The sequence below is a fragment of the Triturus cristatus genome, chromosome 11 (assembly GCF_964204655.1).
Source record: "Triturus cristatus chromosome 11, aTriCri1.1, whole genome shotgun sequence".
In the NCBI taxonomy this organism is placed as follows: domain Eukaryota; kingdom Metazoa; phylum Chordata; class Amphibia; order Caudata; family Salamandridae; genus Triturus; species Triturus cristatus.
Genome location: NC_140594.1, coordinates 118,506,285 through 118,524,676, shown reverse-complemented (window position 1 = coordinate 118,524,676; position 18,392 = coordinate 118,506,285). Strand labels below are relative to the sequence as shown.

Sequence of the window (18,392 nt, the reverse complement as noted above, 5' to 3'; positions counted from 1 at the left end):
CTGACTCTGTTGGTCTAATTGTGAACTCCCAGTATGGATTCAGAAGTGGGAAGGGGACAGTTGAGCAGTGCCTGAATTTGGCGCTAATTATTGGCAAGTACATGAAGGCAAGGAGTTCTGCAATTTACCTTGCCTTCATGGACCTGTCAAGCGCCTTTGACACTGTTTGTAGAAGCAGGCTGTGGCAGATGATGGACGATATGGGCTTCGAAGAACCCCTGGTGACACTTCTCCGCAGACTACACGCAGCAACGTCCGTGGCTATAAGATTTGGACCTGGGGGGGAAACAACTAAACCTATTCCCTCAACTGAGGGGGTGCGTCAAGGTTGCATTTTGGCGCCTTTCTTGTTCCTAGTATACACAAATGGACTAGAAAAGTACTTGTTGGACCACTGTTGTGATTTTCCTAAGGTAAACGGTAGGAGTATTCCTATACTCTCATATGCAGACGATACTGTTTTAATGACCCTCACTGGAAACAGTTTGCAGTTGTGCCTAGATGCCTTTAACACCTTCATGCTGGATCTTGACCTGAAGGTAAATTTTGGAAAATCTTTTGCAATGGTCTGTGGTCCTAAAGGAACAAAACCTAGAAAATTTGTGGTGAATCACTCTACTATTGAAAGGGTGGAGAATTTTAATTACCTTGGAAATCTTTTCAATAGCAAACTAAGTTGGGCTCCTTTAATGAAGGCTCGAGCCCAGAGTGCTACCCGCTCCATAGAAGGTCTTTTTCGCTTCTGTGGTAAGTTGGGTCAAAAACCTGTTGCGCACCTTAAAACTCTTTATATATCTAAATGTTTATCTGTGGCTACCTACGGGGCAGGAGTATGGGGGACCGAAAACCCCTCAGTGGTACAAGTGATGGAAAATAAATTCCTAAAACGGGTATTACTGATTCCATCGGGTTCATCGAATAGCTTCTGTCATAATGAAATGGGAATGACCAAAGTGACTGACATCATTCGTCTGTCACCCCTATTATTATGGGGCAAAATATGGTTATCTGACGATTTGCAGCTCTCGAGAGAAATTCTCTCAGACTGCTTGAGCCTGGATAATGCAAACAAGATCCCCTGGTTGTCATACGTCAGGGACATGTTGAATAAGATAGGTTTGGGTCATGTTTATGAAAATCCTGCAAACATCCAGGGAAACATAAAAACCCAAATTAAGTCAAATTACTGGAAGTTTTTAGGCTCACGGTGTCTGGGAGGCCCTATTGGCTATGTACCTAAGTTACAGCATCAATTTTATTTAACTTTTACAACTAATGTCCAATGGCGGTTTTATCTCACGAGGTTTAGGCTAAATACCCTCCATTTTCTTTTCGCCTTTCCTAAACAAGGGGGTTGGTGTGAGCAGCTACCCCTTTGTCCCTGTAATGACAGAGTTAGCCAAAGTACTATACATGTTGTCCTGTTTTGCTCCTTATATCAAGATCCTAGGATTAGATTTATTAAACCTGTCCTGAAGGGGCGGCAACCATGTACTTATAAAGAAGGCTATGATTATTTGCTGTCATTATCTTCTGTTGATACTTGCTGTGCCATGTTAAATTTTATAAGAGTTTCACTTCAGATTAGGAAACGCTATGGATAAATTAGCTGTAGAACTGTGCTTTGCCATTGGATTTGTATTTATGCTGTATGATGGATTTTTTTGAATTGTAATTTTTATTTTATGGATGGATCACCTTATTTGTGTATTATGTTTTTTAACTTTGTGCTTTTATGATTCATTGTATGAATCGAATAAAGATTTTTGAACCTGAACCTTTGAGCCTGTGGATGGTACAATACATGGAAGATTCTGGGTTCCATTTCGGGAGACCCAGAGCTAAATGGAGGAGCATGGGGACGGAAAGGTATCCGCCTAGACATATTTGTGGTTTGCTGTATTCCTGTGAGCTAGGTGGGACACACACTGGAGGAAGGAGAGCCTGGCTCTCTAGTATACTACAAAGGGTGCTCTTTGATTGAGAGAGGAGCCACTGGAAAGAGGGGTCTGTACACATCTCCTAAATGAGACCCCTGGGGTAATGTTTTGATACATGTATAACAGTGGCTGACATCCAGGTGTGAACTTCTAATCACTCCCATGGTCTGTGTTGTGGGGCTATAAGAGTTGGAGTTAATCCTCCTGTGACAGACTGCTTTCTGGAGGAAGGGCAGGGCAGAAGAAAGGACACCACAAAAGGAGGGGGGCGCTAGAGGGCGCGCAAGCAGTATGGCCGCACTAGCGTGAGGCTCCTGCAGCCTGGTTGCAAGATCCTGAAATTATCCTGGTTGCCTGACCGCCGGCCGTGCCACGACCGGATGGGGTTGTAGCTGGTGTTCCCAACCGGGCTCCGATTCAAGTTTGAGAGCTGTCCGACCTCTGGTGACGGAGATAGGGGCGCCGCGGTCTTGACCGTACCCCTGGCTGCTGCGAGGTGGAGGGATCGGCCGGACTCTGCAGCTACGCGACTCCGGTGCATTCCACGAGGCAGGTGGGCCCAGCGGAGCAGACTGTTGAGGTGGAGCCTCCCCGGGGCTCGGATCGGAGTGTCAGCTTGGCGGCGGGTACCGGAGGGGACTGTAGTGGCGCGGGACTGTTTGTTGGCCTGGGACGCGCCCCCCTCCCCCCCCCGCAGGCGCTCACCACTGAAAGGCCGGAGGAGCAGGGACGCCTGACCTGCCGGAGCGGACGGGGATTAGGGGTCAGTGGGGTCCCTTGGGGATACGGGCGTTATGGGCCGCCCCCGCCCCCCTCCTGCCTCTGGAGTGCCCTGGGCTGACGGGGGTGCTGATGGAGGCCCCCCCCCTCTGTGCAGCTCCCGAGGCTGCTTCCTGATGCCTGGTGTCCCGCTCTGGATCTCCTGAATTCGACGCCTTGGGGCCCCGGCGGTGGAGCGGCCCTCCTGCTGTGTTTGCCTCCGTTTCTCGTGGGGATCTGGTGTTGGTGGCACGGCCCCGTGATTACTTGGTGCTTGGGTGCCCTTGTGGCGCCGGCGACCGGAGTCGCGGTTCGACTGCATGGACCTTGCTTCGACACATGCGGCGTCCGCATTGAGCGCGGCCTGACCAATCCTGCGTACCCCTGCCGGCTGGATCCTGCCCCCCCACTGTGGCCCGGTGGGTAGTGTTGTCGGCTCGTGGCCCTTCCACTGTTTGCGTGACGCTCTTTTGGCGTGAGGGGCTGGCTGGAGGGGTCCTAGTGGCGGCGAGGACTGACGCCGAGCTTCCTGCCTACATTCTTCTCGCAGAGACGGACTGCGCCATCGTCGGCGCGACCGCCGGCGGAGGCTGGGCAGCTCCTTGGATCCTCGAGCTCTGCCATACCGGTGGCGTGTGTGACCTCCGATCTCTGGGGGTGGACGACGTCCCCCTTCGCCGGGCCCACGATGGGCAAGCACGACCATAAGCAGCCTAAACTGTCCTTTGCGGCCCCGGCTGTTAAAGCGGGGCTGCGGAGTGCGCCGGATGCTGGAGGTGGGCAGGGCCCTCCGATGGCCGATGGGGACGGGGCCTCTCAGACGCCGGATCTCCAACAGATGATGCGGGAGATGAGGCAGGGCTTTGCCACTGTTGTGGACAAGGTGGACCGCCTTTCCTTGCGCGTGGATGCGTTCGCCCAGAAAATAGATGCCCACGAGGAACGTATCACTGAGGTAGAGCGCCGAATATCGGATAATGATGATACCACTGCAGCCCATTCTACGCAGCTTACAAAAATGGACAATGTACTGAGGGTCATCGCCGCTAAGAACGAGGAGTTGGAGGCCCGCAGCCGACGTAATAATATACGCGTGGTAGGTGTGCCGGAGTCCACCAATACAGGGTGCATGGAGGAATACGTGGAAAGGATTCTACTGGCCGCTGTTGGCGCGGAGACCCTCTCTAAACAGTTCATCGTGGAGAGGGCCCACCGCTCCCTCGGGCCGCGGCCCCGTCCTGGCGCTCCGCCTAGGCCCATCATCGCGCGGCTCCTAAACTACCGGGATCAAGACGCTGTGCTGCGGGCCGCACGCTTGAACCAAAATTTATCTTGTGATGGTGCCAGCTTTACTATCTATCCAGACTTTAGGCCTGTGGTTCAAGAACAGCGGCGCAAATTCGTTAAAGTCAAGAAAAAGCTCCGGGCCCTCCAAATTGATTACGCGTTGCTGTACCCAGCGAAGCTACGAGTCACACATCAAGCGAAGCAACATTTCTTCTTGAACCCACAGCAAGTGGAAGACTTCTTGAAATCTTTGCGGAAAGTGCGAGACGCACGACTTGAAGAGGAAGATGCTGATCGTGGAAATGAACATTGACTACTGACTTGCTTGCCATTGAGGTCAGGATCCTGGCCTAGTAAACAGCCCCTCTGCTTTTTCCTGGTGGCTCGCCGCAGGCGTCCCTCCTGTTGGGCGGTGTTCATGGCTGATCGAGACTGTTCTGGTCGTGTGCTGGCCGATGGTCGGTAATGTATTCCGGGCACCACCCTTTCTCCCTCTTCCTGTGTCTCGGATGGGGAGCGGGCTGTAGAGGGTGGATATGTGTGCCCCCTGGATGACCCCCGTAGGGTGTACCCCATTGACTAAAATGTCTTGGTTGCTCCTGTTGAGCTGTTTGATTGCACTGATGGGTGGGGGGTGGGTAGTCTTTTCTGGCGAGTTGGGGTTGCTTCAGTGGGTGGGGGGTGGGTGGGTGGATTTTGAGGCCTTGCAGGTTTCCTCCTTTCACCTCCTGGGGGCGGATGGGTTGGTGCTCCTGTGGGGTGCGAAGTGCTCCCTGGGAGCTCTGATTGACTCTTCTGCCTTATTGTGTTTTGCTGCCCCTCCTGCGGGGGATCACAGTGCGGCCCCTGGGCTGAACGAATTGCCTCGAATTCTTGTTACCTACTCTGTTGGTTTGGGCAGCGGGGCGCATGGCGCGGGATGTGGGTGCGTACTGATCTCAATTGGGTGGAAACTGTGGGATGGAGGCGGAGGGTGGGCTCCTCTCCCTGGGTTTGCAGTTCTGCACACCGGTCTGGGGAGACTGCACGGCAGGGTGGGTTCCTGGATGGTGGATGGCGGTCCTGGTTCCGGGTCTTTTAAGAGGGGCTGTCACACTCCTTCTGCTCGATTCGCATGGGGGCTTTGCATAGGCTACCAGTTGATATTGTTGTCAGGGATGGATGGGAGTTCGGGAATGTTTCGTATGGTTGATACATTGTTGGGAGCAGCTGTGGTTGGGATGATACTGTCCACGACGATGCCCGGGGTTATTGCTGTGTGGGCGGGACATGGCCCCCTTGCGTGGTGTGGAGGTTACACAATTGATGACGGGGTATACGGTTATGGCCTTACAGATGGTAGGGGCTGTGGAGAGACGAGGCCTCTGCGCGTGGTGATTAGAGTGGATGGCGTGCGTGCTTGTTTGGAGATGGGTGGCCGAGAGCCCTATGCCGAGACCTGCTACTATTTTCTTGTTCTGACCCGCTTATGGGGGACGCTGACCTAAACATCATCACCTGGAACGTCAGAGGCCTAGGTGACCCTAGAAAACGTAGGCACATCCTGCCTTATTTAGATCGTCATGCAATCCACATCGCGTTTCTTCAAGAAACCCACTTCCGAGCGCAGTCTACTCCTACCTTTGCTGGTAGATGGGCGAAGTACACTGCCTTTTCTTCCTACTCTTCATACTCCCGTGGGGTTGCAATATTGGTCAAAAAGGGAACCCCCTTTGTTCTAGCGGGTACTAAAGGTGATGCCCAGGGCCGCTATAGCTTGATGTGGGGCAGACTGGGACACAAGATGGTTACACTTGCGTGCTGCTACGGTCCCAATGTGGACGACCCTACCTTCTTTGCGGACTTGGGCGCAGATATAGTGGGTGTGGGCACGCAACACCTCATATGGGGTGGTGATTTTAATGTCGCGCTCCGCCCGGCGATGGATAGATCCCACCCGGCCCCGCATCATTATACTAGGTCCCGGGAGGCGCTGTCTGCGATCGTGGAAGAGCATAGACTAATCGACACATGGAGACACCTCCACGCTGAGGCCCGTGAAGGTACTCAATTTACAGCGCAGGCCCGCACCTGGGCTCGGCTCGACTATGTCTTCCTGGCCCCGTTGTTCCATGCGGCGCTGGTTACGGCGCGACACCTCCCGCGAACCTTCTCAGATCACGCGCCAGTGCGAGTTACCTTGCGTGCTGCGGGCCTCGGCCCCCCTCTGGCGGCCTGGCGTCTGCAACCCCTGATGCTCCTCGATCCCCCTTTCCAGGAGGAGCTGCCGGAGGACTGTCTGGACTTCTTTAGGCGCAACAAAGACTCCGTGCGGGATGTTGAAACTATCTGGGATGCGTTCAAGGTGACCTTGCGGGGCCTGTGGATTGCCAAAGGCTCGGGAGTTCTGAAGAGCATAATGACGCGCCTGCGTGCATTGGAGGCAGATCTTCAGGCGCTAGAGGCGTCGCTGGCTGTAAATCCTGATGATGCCACGCTTGCTAGTATTCGGGACAGGGTCTCGGAATATACTGCTGAAGCTGCAAGGGAAACGAAATTTAGAGGCAGGTACTGGGTGGCCCGGAGTTATGGTGAGGGTGAGAGGCCGGGGAAAGCCCTGGCGGCGACCATGAGACTAGTGCGTCCTTCTAATACGATCATGGAGATTGTGGGGACGGACGGCACGCTATATAGGGATACTGTGCACATCCTCAACACCTTCGTGGCACATTATCGTGTGCTGTACGCGTCGACTAGGACAGAGGAGCTACGATTGCACGACTACCTCGCAGATGTCTCCCTGGGGTGGCTCAGTGATACACAAAGAGAGTTCTTGAGTTCTCCTTTTGAACTAGATGAGGTGAGGGAGGCCATCATGCACATGAAGTCAGGCAAGGCCGCTGGACTAGATGGGATACCAATTGAATTCTACAAAACCTACATCGATTTTATGGCACCGGTCTTGAGAGAGGTGTATGAGGACGCCCTGGAGGTGGGCCACCTCCCCCCTTCTATGCGCATGGCCCTCATCACTTCGTTTCTTAAGCCGGGGAAGGCGGCGAGTGATTGTGACTCCTACCGGCCCCTCTCCCTGCTAAACTGCGACGTGAAAATCCTAGCTAAGATCATAGCCACCCGCATCAACCTCCTCCTCCCTAACCTGATACTGCCCGATCAGTCCGGGTTTGTGCCAGGTAGGGCTACATCCCACAATCTCCGCACTTTCTTCTCGGTCCTTAATTCTGTGCATGAGGACCTATCCATGGCCGCCGTGTTCCTCGATGCCACGAAGGCATTTGATTCCCTTGAATGGGACTATCTGTTCCAAGTGTTGGGGCGAATGAGATTCCCAAGCATATTCATTTCGTGGATCAAGTTGTTATACATTGATCCTACGGCTAGGGTGCTGGTAAATGGTCAGCTCTCCTCTGTGTTCCCTATTACTAGAGGCACCAGGCAGGGATGCCCCCTCTCGCCCCTGCTATTTGCCTTGGCCATGGAGCCACTGGCGGCCAAGTTGCGGCAACACCATCGTGACAAGGCGTTGCGTTGCTTCCAGCGGCAAATATTGATATCCATGTACGCTGATGATATCACCCTTTACGTCCGCGACCCTAAGGAGAACTTAAACCCGATCCTTCGAGAATTTGTTCGATTTGGCATGCTTTCTGGTATCCAGATCAACTGGAGCAAGTCTTGCCTGTTCCCCCTGACTGCCTCTACTGCGCAATTCGGGCTGGACTTCCCCCTTGCCTGGAGTGAGGGGGATTTCAAGTACCTGGGCATCCGCATAGAAAAGAGCAGGGACGAGCTTCTACGGGCTAATTATGGTACTGCGATGTCTCGCATTACGGATTATGTCACTCGCTGGATCGCGCTGCCCCTCTCCATGGCTGGCAGGTCATCATTGATTAAAATGGTAATATTGCCGCAACTGTTGTACCTCTTTTTGAATATTCCCTTTTCCCCCGGTGCCTTCTTCTTTCGCCAGCTCCGCTTGGAGCTCACCAGATTGGTGTGGGGAGGTAAGACGCCCCGGCTCAGGTGGGAGATACTTATTAAGCCCTACGACCAAGGCGGGTTTGGCATTCCCAACTTCGAGCTCTATTACCTAGCGGCCCAGGCGCACTATGCCTACTTTTGGATACGGCAGCCTAGATATATGCCGCAAGTTGCGGCTGAACACTGGCTAGCGCACCCCATTCCTATAGAGGGCGCATTGTACATTCCGGTGCAGGGGAGAGACAAGACGCCCACGACGCTGATTAGCACAGTGACTGCGTGGCACCGGTTGGCTACCATTCTCGGGCTGGACCTGATGTACGCGCCGCTGTTGCCCCTTGCTTACCACCCGAATATGCCCCTGTTGCAGGAGGCAGGCTTTCGGAAATTACTTCACGCTATACATGTGGAGACATGGGGGGATTTGTACCACAATGGCGCGTTCCGTTCTATGGAACACTTGTATGGTGGCATGCAGCCTACTCCCCTAGATACTTTCCTATACCTCCGCCTCCGGCAGGGGGTGAGGGCACTCACGCCCGACTTTCCGCAGGAACCCCCGCATATGGTTCCACTGCAACGCATATTGAATGATGACACTCCTGCCAAGCTCGTTTCCAAAATATACCGTTCAGTGCACTCTTCGGCGCCGGCGCCGCAGTTGGCTGCCAGGGAGAAATGGGACAGGGAACTACCGGCCCCGCTGACGGATAAGCAGTGGCAATTCTGCTTAATGCAGACGGATCGCGTTTCCTCCAGTAGCCGCCTTAGAATTATCCATTACAAATACATCCACAGGCTTTACTATACCCCGGCCAGGCTTCATAGCTATAAGCTCCGCGATGACGACCGGTGCGAGCGCTGCCGGGCTCCCGATGCGGACTTTCTTCACCTGGCTTGGTCGTGTGCAGCGGTGCACCACTATTGGTATCAGGTGTTCGATGCGCTCTCGAAGATGATCTCCACAGTTTTGGTGCCCTCCCCTCTCCTTGCCCTGCTGGGCTATGTAGAGCCTATACAGGCAACGCACCGCAAATTCATGGCGCTTGCCTTTCTGCTTGCTAAGAGACGGGTGGCGTGTCGCTAGGGCAGAGGCAGGGCTCCGAAATTCAAGGACTGGGTGTGGGATCTTGTATACTGTCAAGAACAGATATGTACTTACTCTGAGCTTATGCCCCCGACGTCTAAGCCCGCAGACATTTGGGCTCCGCTGCGTTGTTATTTGCTAGCTGAGGGGGCCGCCACGGGCGACGTGCTGACAGCTGAGTAGTGCTGGGCTGGCGACCGAGGAGACTGGCATAACTAGCTGCCTGGGGCTGCTGGCGTGTGGCAAGAGCACGGTGAGCGCTGTGGTTGTAAGTCGTGCAACTGGCTGACGCGATGTGACTCTGGTATGAGGTGTGCTGTTTCGGGGAACCCTCCCGGGGGTGTGAACGCCGGGCATCGTTGTCGGCGGTAGGGAACAGGGATGTTGGTTTGCATTGATTCCATGCTGATGCTCTCGCTAATGTTGCTTGCATTGTACTAAGTATTCCTTCACCACGCCTAATGTGTCTAATGATGTTTGCTGAGTGGCTCAGTGTTATTCCCTTTGACCACAGCTGTATGTTCTGCTCTAAAGTTTTCAAAATAAAATTTAAAAAAAAAAAAAAAAAGGACACCACAAAAGGAAGCAGACCCCTGACACAAACGTCAAAATCTCAGACCCTAAATCACATTTGGTGTCTTGAAATAGCTATAAGAAGTGTATTTCGAGGCCCCCAAAATTGTCAACCATCAAGCAGCCAGATGGGCTGTGTGAGGAGGAGAAGCTCTGCAAGGCTTCTACCTGTGACCAGGGCTGGATGCTAAAGCCTGACAGTGTGCCAGCTGGGTGAGGAGGCATCACCCAGGGATAACTAAGACCCGATGTCCTTGAAGCTTTGAACACCAATGTTTGCCTACTTGCCAAGACTTGTGAACCCTGTGAGGAAGAGGAAAGCCCTCGTGGGAGAGAAGTCCAGTGGGGGATCCTTTCGACTGGATCCCTGAAGAGAGGTGCTATATGTTATATAAAGAAGTTATATATACCTGTATAAAGAGTGCTAAACGGCTGCTATATCAATCAGGTTGTTGCCCCTGTGCAGATTCAAGTCGGTGACCCCATATGCCAGAGGCGGGTGCCATGAAGTTGATGTGAAGGTTGCCATGCCGATCGAAGCTACGCCTGTGTGCAATGTGTAAGTGGGCTAACCTGTATACCAAAGGGGGCCAGCGTGATGTATGCTATGTTCAGGTCGTCACCCGTGTTCGGTGTGCAAATCAGCAACCCTGTATTCCAGAGGAGGCTGCTGTGAAGAGGAACCTGCTGCTGTGCTAAATGGGCCGTCGCTCGAGAGAGGAGCAGCTGTGGTTATCCTAAATGCCAGAGGGGGTCTACTGGAGGAATACAAGTATTGTAGCCTGGTGGATGCAATCGTTTTAAGGAGAGGCTTCCATGGTGACCCGTGCGGGCCCGAGCCTGAACTGAGGATCGGAACCAGAAACTTTTGAAATACCTCCACCTGTCCCCCCCCCCGCCACATACAGACACTCCTGTGGGCAAGACCAAAGGAAACATACCGAGCCATCGGAAGAACACCGAGAACACTCAGCCAGGGCCCCTGCAGAGCCATGTGAGTGATACTTACCCGAGGCATCTGCTGCAGCTGCCGTGCCCGTGAGAGAGACGCTCTTGGAGACTCCGAGCGGCCAATCCCTGTCAGTGTGGGTAAGACTGAGCGAAAGGCCATCCCTGGAAGGCTTTTAACTTTTCTTGCAGAGTTGTAGTGACACTCCTGAGACTCAGATTGCTAGTGATGCCAAACCTGAATGTCGCCTATAGTGAAAGGAGAATAACCACTACTGCTAGTGAAAAGGAAGTGTGACTCAGAGGTCTGCCATTAAACACGTACGAGAGATGCTCTTTGAGACTCTGGGCGGCCATGGGGGGGCCAACCCTATTGTATGGGTAAGACTGAGCGAAGGGCCAGAAGGCCCCAGGGGAACTTCTCTGTACGATAGCCCTTTGTCCCTTGAACACCTTCGAATTTTCTAATAGAGTTGGAGACTCACTCATGAGACTCAAACTGCTAGTGGTGCCTAACCTGAATATCGCCTACATTGAAAGGGAAGTAACCACTACCACTAGTGATAGGAAAGTGGGACTCAGAGGACTGCAATTAAACACTAGAGCTAAGGGGACTTTGTCTAATTTTTGTGTATGCCGAATTCTTCATTTGTTGTTGTATATGAATACTATTTTTGTCATAAAAGAAAGTATTTGACTGGATAATCATTTATTGCTGCTATTGAATATATTTTGAGTTGTGAGCTGGTGTCCAGCCCCCCCCCCCTGTCTCTACCTCCACCCTTGAAAAGCTTTGGACTTCTCGATGTGATCTACCACTGAAAGTCAAGTGGTGATGGGGTACTTGGCATCGTTGCTCAGCATCCATAGTAAGGCGGGCCCAGGGGTAAAATATCTCAACCCCCATGGTTGGTCCCAGTAGCTCCTGCTTGCCCCAAGGCCCTCTAAACTGAGTTCTCACTGGAGTTTTGGGTGAAAGTTAGGAGGTAATGTAGTGTGAACATTGGAATGGTAGATGCATTGAGAGGGGGCATAGTTTGGGAGAAGATGGGATGTAAATCTAGAGAAGGCTTGATGCACTTGGAGGGAAAGAAGTGGGCAGAGGCACAGCAGTACATGTAGTGTGAATGCAGTGGAGAACTGGTGCATTGGAAGAGAAGAGAGTTGTGTTAGACATTGTTAAAGAGTTGAGTGTGAGCATTGTATGGGTACATTGAAAGAGGAGACATCGGGAGAGTTGGAGACTGGTAGACGATGTTGTCTGAGAGGTAGAGGAGGTGTGTAGTGTCTGATAAGAGGTAGGTTTTGGATAAAGAGGAGACAGGGAGGGAAGAAAAGCCTCTTGGGTAAACTATGGCATAAAGTTCCTTAACATTAACATTGTTTTTCTTTTTCTCTTAGAGTTGGACGGAAGCTCCCAGGAAAACACAAACAACAGTGATCCACCCAGTATCAACTGCTGTTAGCACCCAGGCAGGCCACAGAGTTTTGGATTTCGCCCAGGGCATGATCACCAATGGGTATCATTCAGAGCATGTTGGGGCTTGCGCACACAACTTTCACGTTTTGTTTGAGAGTTCACTGCTGCTTGCTTGTGGTGGTTTATGTGTATGTTTGTGTAAATGCATGTGTACCTGCTAACACAATGCAAGTCCTAAGCTTGCGCTTTTTTATAAGCACTTTCGTAGCTGTTGCTGTCTTCAGAAACATGTGCTTCTCTATGTCCTACCATTGTTTCATGTTACTGAGTGTCCTCAGGGACATTACCATAGAGACAAAATGTCTGGGGTGGACATATCCACAGCATGACTATAGCCTACCTCAGAAAGAAGTAAAGAAACGAATGGGCTATCACACACATTCACACCACACATCAATGAAAGTCAGGCACACACACAGATCTGCCCAAATTGTCATCTCTTTAACATGAGACAATCTCAAGAAAACTAAACCAAAAAGTCAACTAGCCAGCCATCTACAATAAGAAATGTTGAAGAACTATTAAAACAAGCACTGTTAAAACTTTTTCTAAAAGCTGAGGGCTGAGAAATGAATGTACATAATGCTGCATTCCTCATCTTTAGTCAGGCGCATGGACAGAAATGCTGTCTAAATTCTGCTATGCGCCTTTCATCGTCTTCTTATCCTCAATTTTTCTTTTTATTTCCATAATCCCCTTCATTTGTTTCCCAGGTTTTGTTTAGGAATGTCATTTATAAGTCTTTAGAATTTTTCGAAATGCTGCAGTTTGCATACCTCAGTTTAGAAGTGACATACTCTTGAGGTTGTGCTGTTTACATACCTCACTTTAGAAATATTCTGTCTATGCATACCTAGAAGACATTGGTAAATGCATAGATACATGCTCCCTTGTCCAGCACTATCTTGTAATCAAGTAGGCAAACTAACATAAGTAACTCAATACTCTACAAGTTAAAACCCTTTGGAGTTTCCATCATAAAACAAATGAGTTGGAAGATATGCAGTGTACAGCTCTCTCCCACGAGTGCAGTCAGGATGTAAACACTACCTTAAAACTCTAATCTTGGAAAGATGGTGGGGAATATATCTGGAAAATCAGGATTTTGTTTAGCCAAGGCAATGTCTCACAGCAGTTCATAAATACCAAGGATCCTCGCATGTGGGATTTGGGCTGGAGAATATTGCCCTTCTGCTTTTTGATACATAAAATCTCACAGGGATACTGTATGGCCGTTATTGTAGGTATGTAACTGAGTTAAGCTTCCAATAGTATTATGCTGAAGGTCGGCTAAAGTTAAAATATTTGATTTAATATGAATACTGTTTTTTAATACTTAGGCAAAGCCCAGCAATTAAATCTTGCCTATTCACAAAATACAGAGATTGGCATCAGACACACATTAAAATCAAACTGTTACTTGGAGATTACCTGAGATTTTTGTATTGAAGGCCCCAGATCAGTGGGGCTGGTAAAAGTAAGAAGAACCAAAGAAGCACAGGATGATAATTCTCCAAGAGTCTTGTTATCACTTTCATAAAAAGGTGTTGACCATGTTTGGGATGTTAGTCGTGATTCAACGGCTCTCTCTTTGGCTCTGAATAATTATATTGATGTTCGGAATACCCCGAAATCGATGTATATCTATATTACTTGAAAGCCTTGATAGTTATTAGAATACAAGTCATTAAAACTTTAGATGCGTGAAACTTGAAGAAACGTTCAAGGACCTCTCTTCACAGCTCCTGCTGGAAAACGAGCAGAATCTTGAAGTACAATGTGAACCATTAGAGTGGGACTCCTGCACCGACTACTTCATCACCCACATTCTTGCTGATGGTAGAAGGAAAACTAAACCTCTCTTCATGTTTCTCACCTGCTCAAAGGAGTAGTATGTGTGCAAAAGGGTATCAAATACAGCCTCTCTCTTTGTGGTTTCCTCGCCTTACATGAGTGATCGCAAACACTTACAGCGTTAGCACTATGCAGTTGTGTAAAGGGGACAGAATGACTGCGTTTTCTCTTTCATTGAAACGCGAATCCCTCACAAGGCCATTTTCAATGGACAAAATAATATTACTGATAAAACACCAGACATAAAATTAAAATACGAATATGATTGTAGCAAAGACTTCAAATAATGAAACATTCCAGTAAGGATTAATGTAAACCCCGTGAATTGTGAAGGAGGATCGTCGAGCTGACCCGAGGCCACAGTTTCATCAATCCTTTACTAAAGCCCAATGCATCAGCATCTGATCATCCAATAGCTTAAGATGTATGCCGCCTCCATCCAGCAGGTTTGTGCTTCTTTAAACATAGGGAGTCCGCTAGCTCTTAGATTGTATTTGTAGACTTGCCCAATCACACAGATGGGTATTATTGACAAAAATGCTGCTTTAGCTGATAAGGCAGAATATTGAACATGGCTGGGTTTGGAGGGGTCCACGGGCTCTGCAGGAAAATCCATCTACTGTTCTATGAGTATTTCAAAGACTTTATTTGGCTGTTTTTTCCCACTTCAGGCAGTAACAACCATCTAAGGCAATTTCGTGTGTGAATGGCCACAAACATCGTCCACCGAAGCAAAATATTTTTTCCTTTAAGCCATCCAGACCCTCTCAATGTTTCTCTCTACAAAATGGAATGTGTGTCAGTTTATCAATATAATCAACTTACCTTCCCAACCCCCACGGCCCTGACCCTGCACAGACGGCAACAAAAATAAAATATATCTTCTCTGAGAAGTCTGATTTTGCTGGCGAAGCCTATATCCAAATCGTGCAAAATTATTTGTTTGCTCCTTAAAAGTATTGGGATATGGTGCCTGATTCAAGTATGGGGTGAAGGAACATATACCTTGCATACCTCCTTGATCTCACCAACTGTGATGTCACTTTCTGTGCTGCTAGATGGTGATAGCTGCCTGAAAGCATTAAGTCAATGCAGTAAGATACAATAACATTATAAAAGCAGTGTTAGTATGCATACTAGAATAGGCCATGGTGAGCTGAACCATCTGTAGACAACCCGAGGTCATCAGTACGTGCCTTGATCTCTCTTGTCACTCCTTGTAACTTGTTCTGCACCCGTGCAGCTCCCTGGCACATGTCATCACAAGATTAAGGAGTTCACATAGCCAAGCCACCTCTCAATTTTCACATTCAATGTGCAGCACAAGTGTATGGAGAGATGCTATATCAAAGTCAGAAACAGTGAATGAATATTGCAGTGACTGTGGACAACTGTACACACTGTTTCTTTAAAAACATTGATAGGGTGCCATTTGATTTAAACCCAAAATACAAATAGTCAGTTTTTTTCAGACAGCCATGATGCTGCTTGTGAATTTGGAGCAAGGTTGCCAGGTCACACTATGTCTAAAATCACAGCTTTCACATGCTTGGGCCTTTTAGTTTCAAATCATTGCTCTCAGATGTGTTCATTCATTTAGCTCACTTGCAGTGAACCAAGACTGCAGTTTTCAGAATGTACTGATTGATGAAAGAGAAGACCAGGACTGGACTTTTATACCTGCCCCTCTTGTTGGATCACATTCCTTGCTCATATCTCAACCATTTCTTAGTCCATGTACAAGAATTGAGCAGCATTTTTCTTAAGCTATTCTTAGTATTCATGTCGGTTGGCAAGTAAACTTACAAACCGCACATCTGCCAGATGCAACGGTGCACTTACTCAAGTGGTCCAAGGATGCCTGTATTTCTTGTTTGAGTCCCTACTAATGGTTTGAACCCTGGTTGATGGATCACTGATACTTTCTGTCGCAAATTATATAAAGTAGCCTACGACTTGTGAGATACAATTCTTTGACAGAGTTTTAACAGGCCATCAATCTGAAATCACAAACCTTTGCCACAAGACTAGTCATTTCACAGTCTCACACTATATGACATCAGCAAGGGGCAGTGGTACCACCAGTGTTCTATGTTGCCACCTGGGTGTACTGTACTGTGTTGTTTGTTGCCATGCTGTACATGTAAGGGGCAGCAAGAGTAGAGGGTGACTGACGTTTTCAAGGTGTGACAGGAGGGGTATTAGGGAAAAGTGTGGCTCAAAGGAAATAGATGCATGCAAAGGTAGAGGCAACAGGCATGAGTTAATTGAAGAACAGAGATGGGTAAAGTATAGAGGGAGTATGGAGGGCCACTGAAGGTGGGTTGTGCAGGACGAGGTAATGGGGAAGTGCAATGAAAATGAAGCGCTAGAATCAGACCCTATATATAATAATTAAGATGAAGTACTTGTGCAAATGAAATAGGATATAAGAGAGTGTTATCATAAGATGAAAGTGTTTAGGAAATCATGTGGAAGGCTAGTGACTGGAATTAAATGAAGACCAAAGACATGAGAAAAGAGGCACTGTGGAAATAAAGCTTTGAATGTATATGAATATTAGGTATGTTGAACATCACTTTAGAGTTCTAAGAATTATAAAAATGGGAACAACACTTGAAATTGACAAAGGATAGGATAAAGGAAACTGCACGGGGAGCAGGCACAGGATAGAATAGGGACTAGAGGAAAAGAGATTTGGAAGAGGACTCTAAGATCAGAGTGGTCAAAGGAGGAAACTTGAAGTAGGAGCTATAAAATAAACAAGGATATGTGGAATAACATGAGCAAGTTTAATGTTTTTTAGATGTTAATTGCAGAATATTTTATTATTGTAATCTTTAATTTGAATCTTGCTTAAATCATGTGTTGAGTGTCGTTTCGAAATGAGGTGTCCACCGTGCCCTGAAATCACTGCCTTAAAAAACAGGAGGGCGGCTTCTCTGTGAAAAAGGAAGAACTCAACTGTGGTTACTTTTGTAAAGCATTTTTTGACCTTGCTGGAAAAGGTGCTAAAATTTTTCAATAAATACTATATCCTGCTATTTCGGTGCGAAAGTGTTTTCTTATACCTGCTCGTTCGCGACATACAGAGCTACTCAATCCATCAGAACGGAGGCTAGCATCTTGTTGGAATGCTGAATGGTGCTTGAAAGCGTTGAGTTCCCGCTCCTCTTTATTAGGCGATATTGTATACTAAAATCAAAAATAAATCCCATGTGTGGTTAAGGGCGGATAGGAAGAAGATAAACTGGAGATCTGTAAGGGAGGAGGACACCACTTGTACTGAAGGAAGGAACTCCACCACTGTGCTCCTTATCACCTCACCTGATGGTCCAGAGGGAGCAAAAGAATCCAGATCTCCCAATCATTATTCCCGCCGTGGTACCTTGAAAGGAAGGAGTGAAGTAAGGAACAGGGCCAGATTATCTAGCTTTGAGAGCAGAAAATGATAGAAAAGGGAAGGGTGAATGCAAAGTAGAGGTAGAACGGGTAAACCCCTGCACCCTACCCTCTTGTCAGGCACTGGAGTATAAGAAAACGCTCTCCTATTCAGGAAGAATTGAATGAAGTATTTCTGGGTCACGGGCCAGTATAAGTGAGCTGCCATATTACAATAGGCTCCCAAAGAATATACACCTTTTGAGGCCATAATATGGAGTAACATTCCCAGACAGTGCAGTGTGGCTCTCTGATGAGCACCATGGAAAGAATCCACCACTTGAAAGTCGTTCTTTAATAAGATTTATTCAGAGGAACAGGTCCGCGCTTTCATTCCTCAGCGTGGCAATCCAGAGTGAGGCAGCGGATCGGAGATCCATGTCACAATCCAGAACGCCATGAGATCTTACATAGTGGGACCCTAAACATATCCTCATGCAGAAGCATTACTATTTGCAATAATGTAAATTAGGGGAAATAAAGAAACAATGAACCATAATAACTGTCAAATAGAAATTGTGCATACTGCATCACCTTCCCCTTTTTAAAACAAACAAGCTGGAGCCATCCCCCAAACTCAGACAGCGTAATCTATAAATACAGATAGTAGAGATGAAGTCAATCCATTGCTGGTGTGTGATATGGGTTAACCAGGAACACACATAGACTTGTCACTCGTACTGTTTTGAGAAGCAACATCTGTTGAAGTTCTTGCGGACAACAAAGGTACTGATGTTTGACGACAATCTTCCACACGCACAGGAACATCTCGTTTGTGTGAGGGTACTGCACCGTATGGTCTAATCAGTATTCTCAACCTCCTCATAACAAATGTTCTTCAAAATAAGAAGAAACATGAACCACGGCACTTAAGTTCCACCATCCATTGCCTTCCCAAATAACAGCAAACTTAGAGCCAGATGCACGTAAAACTGGTCGTAATTGACTGGTTGCAATTAGTGACCAGTATTTTTGCGATCATTGTTATATTTTGTGAACACATCTAAAGGATAGTAGGTTGGTTCGCCAAAAAAGGGATTCG

At 48.5% G+C, this 18,392-nt stretch overlaps 1 protein-coding gene across 1 annotated transcript in view; it reads left to right on the top strand.

Moving 5' to 3' along the window:
• Positions 1–16,953, top strand: part of RAB36 (RAB36, member RAS oncogene family) — a 135,695-nt gene extending 118,742 nt beyond the window's left edge. The window contains exon 11 of the mRNA XM_085633321.1: positions 11,977–16,953. Within this exon, the coding sequence (XP_085489447.1) occupies positions 11,977–12,041 (65 nt within the window). The 3' untranslated portion in view covers positions 12,042–16,953. The remainder of the gene's footprint in view (positions 1–11,976) is intronic.
• The last annotated feature ends 1,439 nt before the right edge of the window (positions 16,954–18,392 follow it).